Source organism: Varanus komodoensis, unplaced genomic scaffold (genome assembly GCF_004798865.1).
Source record: "Varanus komodoensis strain SLA01 unplaced genomic scaffold, ASM479886v1 scaffold8, whole genome shotgun sequence".
NCBI lineage: Eukaryota > Metazoa > Chordata > Lepidosauria > Squamata > Varanidae > Varanus > Varanus komodoensis.
Window position 1 is genome coordinate 18,687,700 of NW_025336481.1, and position 8,008 is coordinate 18,695,707.

The following is an 8,008-nucleotide window of genomic DNA, read 5'->3' on the forward strand; positions in this document are numbered from 1 at the left end:
AAAGAAAGAGTGTCAAGCAAAAGAAATATTGTTAGGAAATGTGGTGAATAGCTAGAGGCTGTCATCCATCCATACCATGCAGGGTGATTATGATAATTTCCCTAGTCAATAGGGACAATTGTGTGAGAAAGAAAAGGTTTATAGAAAGTTCCATTTAGAAGAGGGTTCTAGCATAGTAGTAATAATCCTACTTTTTATGTGGAAGATTCCAGGTCCAATTCCACCTTTCCTGGACACAGATAGGAAAGGGTTCTGCCTAAAAAACTGGAGAGCTGCTGCCAGTCACTGCTGCCAGTACTGAGCTAGATGGGTCATTGGCTTGACTCAGTATGTGGCCACTTCCTATGTTCATTTATTATTATTATTATTATTATTATTATTATTATTATTATTATTATTCGATTTATATCCTGCCTTTTTCCTACAAGGGCTCAAGGCAGCTTACATCTCCTCCTCTATCTTATCCCCACAACAACAACCCTGTGAGGTAGGTTGGGCTGAGAGTCTGTGACTGGCTCAAGGTCACCCAGTTGGCTCCATGGCTGAGTGGGGACTAGAACCCAGGTCGTCCCGAGTCCCAGTCCCATGCTCTTAACCACTACACCACACTGGCTTAGATGGATTTTAAAAGAACAAATAGGTTTCTAGTCCTAGCCTGTGCTAGTTTTGTACTTCATATAACATACAAAATGATATCCCAATGGTCTAACCTCAATATTGACTAATTCCCTGAGTTTATATATTTTTTCTCTTCCCCACTCCTCCAGTTAATGAATTAGGGTAGGAGTTTAAATTATGGCCAGCAATAATGGCTCTTGTTGAGGAAGATAGTAAACCTTAATACTACAAATTATTTTGTAGTAAGGAGAACTTTTGTTACAGCTTTTGATGACAGAAAGCATGAGTGGGGACCCGTGGCCCTCTTGAGCCAGCATTGTTGATGGTTAAAATGTGGGGAGTTGCCCGGCAACATCTAGAGCCACAGGTCCTCCAGCCCTGTTGTAAAGAAAACCCTGAATCTATATGAATATACTTAGTAAATATCTATTTGGTTGCTTTTTAAAAAGCTATGCATGGTTGTTTCTCTCCTAGCACACCATATAGCTGAACAACCATGGAATAGATTCCTGTTGATCACACTTCTGGATGGTGTGAAACATTCCTTTCTTCACCCAGAAATTCTTAGACTACTTGCTTTGGTGAGTACAAGAACTATAAACAGTTATCCTGTGCACACTGTAATTGCAGTATACTATGTCTACAGGTGTTCATATTGCTTCTGTTATCACAAGTAGTCCTGTGGGCCAAAGAGACCTGGATTGTGTACTTGGATCTCCTGACTTTAAAAACAAAAACATTAAATGCATTGGAGAGGAGTACTGATTTTGAGCAAAGACATTGGGATGTAGGTATTTCAGAACTGGAGCTGCATAAAACTTCCTTTTAACTTAGAACAACAATAGTTGGGGGAGCAGAGTTTGTACCTTCCATGTTATATTAGCTTAGAATCCTGAAGTAGAAAACTTCTTGGGCTGATGAGTTCTCAGTCTTTATTGTAACCATGTGGCCTGTTGACCAGGTTGAATTATGGTGGGGGCTAATGCAGGTTACTCAGAAATACAGCAAAGGTTCTTAAGCAAATATGTTAGAAGTCCATATATCCATCTGTGAGTTGTATCAGAAGTGACTACATTCACAATGTTCTTATTTTCGAAGGGAGTTCTATTTTTTTATGTCTACCAAACTTAAAGTGCAATCCAGTGCATATCAACTCAAAAATTAGTTCTACTGAATTCAGTGGGGCTTACTCCAAGGTAAATGTCTAAATGGTTGCAACGTTTAGCACTTTTGTATATGCTGAAGTAATTTGCCCTAGCTTGTGCTTTCAGTATACTTGGAAAGTTTAATTTTAACATAAGTTTCCATAGAATCATTAAGCTGGAAAACATTCATTTGGTTATCTAGCTTATCCCTTGCCTTAAGTGAGGCAAGATAATAAAATAAATGCAGTATTTTAAAATTTCTATCCTTAAATTGTGCTGAAGAGTGCCCCAGTGAAACTTGAGGCAGCTAATGGTTCTGTGCAAATCTACAGAAGATTCTGTGTTGGAATTAAAATTCAAGTTTATTTATTTATTAGTTTATGAGGTACCAAAGCACCAGGATTATTTCTCAAAATGAAATTAGCCACATACTTGAAGAAGCAAGAAATTCCAAAATGGCAGAACTTTCTGATGCTACAATTGCTGCTCTTCGCTCATTTCTTCTTCAGGTGAACATTTTAGGAAAAGATAATTTGGTGACAGTGCGTAGTAGTTGACCAGAGAATAAAAAGAGTGACTGTTTTCTCGTGGTAGTGTTCTTGTTATCAGTTTGGCTTCTATAAGCTCCACATATTAGGGGACTCATTTGTCCCTTCAAGACCTTTAACTGTGAGAGCTGTACTATTTAACAATAAAACATTCTTGATCAGGATTTTTTTCTGTTGCATTTGTGTCCCTTGCTTCTCCTCCTTTTCAATTTTTTCTTTCAAATGGAATAACCACTTTTTAAAATATACTTGAAAAGAATTAGTGGTTTTACTGTGTAGTTTTTTAAAAAATATATAAGCACTTTCAATATTTTCATATTGGCATTTGGTTTTGCTTGATTGTATGTTTTGTCTTTCATTTGCATTAAAAACTGTCCTGAGAGAGGAGATGGAGATGTGTGTCTCTATGTGTAATAAATATATAAAAATTGTGAATGGTAGTAAATAAATATCTCAAATACATGAATAACATAAGCCATAAATAAATAGGAATAAAAGAGCACCTGTATAAAATTCTGAAATGATATGAATATAGCTGGCCTTACCAAAAGTTGCTTGCTTTGAGCACCAGATTCTAGAGGGGGAATTGTTTTCTTAATTCCAACTTTTAGGTTCATTACAGAAAATGAGACAGAGAAGATTGTCATTTTGACATTTTCCTTCTGGAGTACAAATATATAAGGCTGGCACTTGATTCAGAAGTACACTTTATGTTAGCAGTGGAGAACATAAGGTCCTCCAGATGTTGTTGGACTGCAGTTCCTGTAATTTTCCACCATAGGCTATGTTGGTTAGGGCTGATGGGAGATACAGTCCAGCAACATCAGGAGGAGTACACATTCTCTGCTCTTGCTTTATGCCTTTTCAAACCCAGAAATACCACTTGAACCCACATGCTTGTATGGATGCATAGTGCAATCTCCAGTATCAGCACTAGCTGTGTAAAATTGTACTGACTCTGATTCAAAGCAGAAAATATAAGTTACTTACTCGAATAAACTTTTCATGCATCTCTCTTAGTGCTACAGGACAGCATGCTGCCATGTGGACAGGGATTTGGGCTTTCCTGCTGTTGTAGCAAGTAGAGGAAGTGATAGAAATTAAAACATAAAGGAAGAAACCTATTAATGATTTCTCTAATTCCCAATGTCAGCTTCAAAATGGAAAATACCAGGTGGAATCGACCCAAAATACATATGTCCAAATCTTGCTAGAGAGCCTCCCATCAACAAGGAGGAGTCTGCATACCCATCAAGACATGGTGTATCCTTTGGCAGGATATGTTACTAAAGTGAAATATAAACTATCATGTGGCTGAGCCTGAGGTTCAAGCTAGGCCAGCTATTTTATGATCAGGCCACCGGAAGAGAGTGTTCTTAAATTCCTTGTTTTTGACCTTTGCATCATTTGAATTTAGATAAAACAGAAAATGTAAGAAAATCAAAATTAGATATAAAGGAATACGGTACAGTTGTGGGACATGTAACTCTTCATATTAGATAAATTATGATAATTTGTTAAGCAAGAGCAGCCAGGCAGGTACTGCTTTTCATTCTTCAGTTTTTTTCTTGTTGCTGGTAGAGTGCCTTTGTTTCATCAAGCTACTTGTGAAAGACTGTCCCTCCTTTTGTAAGATCCTTACTTTACCCATAACATTGATAAATCTATCAGTAGTTCTCATTATATGAGGATGAACAAAATGACTATGAACAGTCTAAAGTTTATCATAATTACATCAGTGTAAAAATTATAAAAATGAAATATACTAATATCACTTCTGTTTTGAAAAGAGTAATAGGAAAGGTTTTTTGTTAGCATTCAGAAAATGGAAACTGGGAAAGCATCCTAAAGCTTTCTGTTGGCATTTTTACTGTGCCACTAACATTATTCAGTGCTGGGGCAGGCAAACTGCAATCAGAGCACTGATCAAGCCAGTAATTATCAATAATAATGATTTTGTTCAGCAGGCAGGAGTGCCTTGTGGCATTTATGTAATAGCTCTATTTTTTGGCTAATGAAGAAGCATTACTTAACTGGATAGGTAGAAGTTTTATCTCGCCAGAATCAACTTGATCAACTTACCTAAAGCTGCAATCCTACACTCATTTATCTGGGAGTAAGCCAAATTGAACTCAAAGGAACTTATTCAGTTTTAAGAAAGCACATATAGGATTGTGCTGTAACTATTTTCTGGAAAGTAATAGACTTAGAAACAAAGTGATTCTGAAATATTTTTGGCTTTTCATTGTGGGAAGCCCTCAAATATTTAGTGAAAAATGAATATATTTTCTTCCTACATACAATCCTTTTGATTATTTTGTTGACTTTCCTCTCAAATCTTTGAATTCAGATTTCATAATGGAATAGTAGTGTCTCTCTCACACATCAGAGACTGAAATGAGAAGAGAAAGTACTGAACACAGTAATGAATGGATAAAGCAACTTGCCTTTATAATTTTTGCCTGTCAGTTGGTTTAAAGAAGGAATATAAAGGAGATTACAGCCTACCCCAGAAGTCATTTAGTAATCTATTTAGTAGTTGAAATAAAAACACTCATATTAAAAACTTTAACTGTTTTCTGTCTTTCATAGATACAACTTAGCTTTAGATAACTTGAGAGTTATTTTCAATACTGATCTGGAAAATAATTTGCGGGCAGTACTGATGCATTTTTATTGGTATTTTTAACGGTTTTTATATCTCTTTCATATTGAGGTGATGTGAATTATGGTTTTGGTTAATGCAAAATGATGGTTTTATGCACCTAAGCAATTTCATGAGAAAGAAGTTGTGATTCAAGGATTTTATCTCACCAAATTCATAGTCAGCAATGCATTTTGGTTGACCTTTTCTCCCTTAACTGCAATGGTAGTAATCTCAACCATTTTGCTATGAGAACTTTCTTAAAGCTGGCACATTTAAGTGCTAGTTCTCATTTTGATTTTTTTGTGACCATGTTATGAAAATTCTTTCTTTGGCGATAGATCTTGCTATGATGCTGTTCTCACTGTGTTGCCCAGACTATAGTGATTTTTGTAGCTTTTTTAACATTTTAAATTGCCATATTGTGTTTCTTGTAACAAAATACCTAAAACTGCTACATGGTATACAGGAAACTGAAACTGAAACATTATTTGCCCCTAGACTTATAATTTAATCAAAGCTGAGACACATTAGAGAAGAAACTGAAGAATTATAAAAGAGAAAGTAGATCAATCAGGGAAGGCCAGAGTGAATGGGTGTCTTAAGCAGACATTTGAAAGTAGTAATGGAGGAGAGGTGTTTGATATTAAGTGGAAGAGTGCTTTCATAGCAGAGCTGCTAGGGAAAAGGTCACAGGAAGAGGATAATCTTTGGTTTAATGAGGAGACTGGTAGAGTGAAGACAAGAAGCAAGAGGAAATGAGTGTGGTATGAAGAAATTAAATGATTAAAAGATAGGAAACATGGGATGGGTGGCAGCTTTTAAAACAGAATGGGTAAAAATAGAACTTGGAAGGGACTCTAGAATAGGATATTACTTTTTGAGGGAACTAAAGCCATTCCATGGCCTCTAGAGACGGTTGTCTGAGGACTGAGGCCATAGGATTGTTTGAAATCCTTGTGCCAAGCTTGGAAAATCCCTCTGATCTTGTATCGCCACCTCTGCTGCCATGCCTTGCAGCCTATGTGGAAAGAATTTTACCAGCTGCTTCTTTGCAACCTTGGAGAAGGGGTTTAGTGGGTATTCTGAGGGCAGAAAGGGGAAGAAGCCAGCATTGTCAGGGTATGATGAATTCTTGTGGCACCTCAGTTGCCTCTTCTCCCTCTCCAAATTGCCTTAGACAGCCAACTGAAACTACCTGTTTTGAAGAGTGGAGGTGGGGGGAGGAGGTAACCACCTCCTAAATGCACCTTCTACTCTGCATAGAAAGCCTGCAATCCTCAGAGTGTTACAGGCCTCCCCATAGCATTCTACCCTACAATGTTAGTAGTGACCACAGAGAGGGAAAAGTGAATTCTGGCTATAATAATCAATTAAAAGTACCAGCACTTGGCAAGAACATGGATGCATGGAAGAAAGTAAAGAAAGAACCAGAGGATTCCAGGATTCTGAGAATCCTCTAGAATGCAGAATGTTTCTACATGTTGGTAATTTGGATACCAGTTTAACTATAGAAGCAGCAATAGCAGTCATACCTGAAATAGAGGGAATAGAGGGAATTATGGTCTTTTCTTCCAACAATCAGTGGAAACTGTGGTCTATGAAATTTTATCAAAAGGTGAAATGATTTTAAATATAATTTAGTTAACTCAGAGTGCAAACCTATTTATATTTTAATATCTGAGTAGATTGTGAAGGTACCTCAAAACCAACCCAATGAGGATTGGGTGCCCTAAGTGACGGCAGAATACTGACAGAAGTGGTGGGAGAATGGTGTGGTTGGAATCCTGAGCAACAGCTCATTATATCATCATAAACATCATTACTATTTTTATATCCCAACCTTTTCCCATGTGAGGAACCCAAGGAGGTTCACCTAGCTTAATTTTATCCTCAAAACAACAGCTTTGAGATAGGTTGGGTTGGACATCTGTGAATGGCTCAAAGTTACCCAGTGAGCTTCATGGCTGAGTACTAGTACTAGAACCTTGATCTCCCTGGAACCGGTGCCACATTTTAGCTATCATGCCATGGTGCAACATTTTGTTATAACTCTCAGGTGTCTTTAATAAATTTACTATTATTCATATTAGTAAATTATATGAGAGCCAGTGTGGTGTAGTGGTTAAGAGCATGGGACTGGGACTCAGGCGACCTGGGTTCTAGTCCCTGCTCAGCCATGGAGCCAACTGGGTGACTTTGGGCCAGTTGCAGACTCTCAGCCCAACCTACCTCACAGGGTTGTTGTTGTGGGGATAAGACGGAGGAAGCGATGTAAGCTGCCTTGAGCCCTTTGTAGGAAAAAGGCAGGATATAAATCGAAAATAAATAAAAAAAAAATATTACAGTAGTACCAGAACTAGAAAAGAGAAACCTGTCCTCAAGTCTTGGCAAAATAACGACCGAAAACTTTTACTGAATAATCCACAGATCAGAGAAATAGTCTGCAGCCCTGATTTTTAATTATTTTTATTACATTTTCAAAAATACTTACAAAGCAAAATAAAATCTATATTAATACCTATTAATACTTATTCCACACTTGATTTGATCCAAGTTAAATTGTCCGATTTAATTCCTTTTTAATATTTTTTCATCAGTTCCAGAATTTTCTGCAAGCTTCTTCCAAGATTATCTTGCTCCATATAAGCTATATATTTTGCCAGTATCTTTTTTTATACTTATATCTTTATTTTATTTTTCCACTTAGCTATTGTTGAGATCCAAGCTGTTTCTCAGTCATTTGCTAGTGATTGCCTTGTGGCTGTCAACATGTTTTCCCTTATCTCTTTGTTTTCTTTCATAAACATATTTCACAAAGCTAACTCTGGTGTTACGTATCTTTTGCTTGGCACTTTCTTATACTTCTTGAAATAGTTGATTCTATGCAAGGAGGCATGCGATCATGGCCGTCTGATGTCTGAGAGGTTTTTTGGAGCACCACTGAGATCCTGTGCCATCAGACCTGGGACTCAAAAGGCCACTCCATTGCTGCAGCTGGCACATAAGGAACTCTGCTGGTTGCCTCTGAGGACACAACTGGGCTTTAGAGA

At 37.3% G+C, this 8,008-nt stretch overlaps 1 protein-coding gene across 1 annotated transcript in view; it reads left to right on the forward strand.

Annotated features, from left to right (window-relative positions):
• MEI1 (meiotic double-stranded break formation protein 1) overlaps window positions 1–4,773 on the forward strand; it is a 52,328-nt gene extending 47,555 nt beyond the window's left edge. Inside the window, exons 27-30 of the mRNA XM_044455176.1 lie at window positions 1,093–1,199; window positions 2,141–2,272; window positions 3,465–3,574; window positions 4,662–4,773. Of these exons, the coding sequence (XP_044311111.1) occupies window positions 1,093–1,199; window positions 2,141–2,272; window positions 3,465–3,574; window positions 4,662–4,707 (395 nt within the window). The 3' untranslated portion in view covers window positions 4,708–4,773. The remainder of the gene's footprint in view (window positions 1–1,092; window positions 1,200–2,140; window positions 2,273–3,464; window positions 3,575–4,661) is intronic.
• The last annotated feature ends 3,235 nt before the right edge of the window (window positions 4,774–8,008 follow it).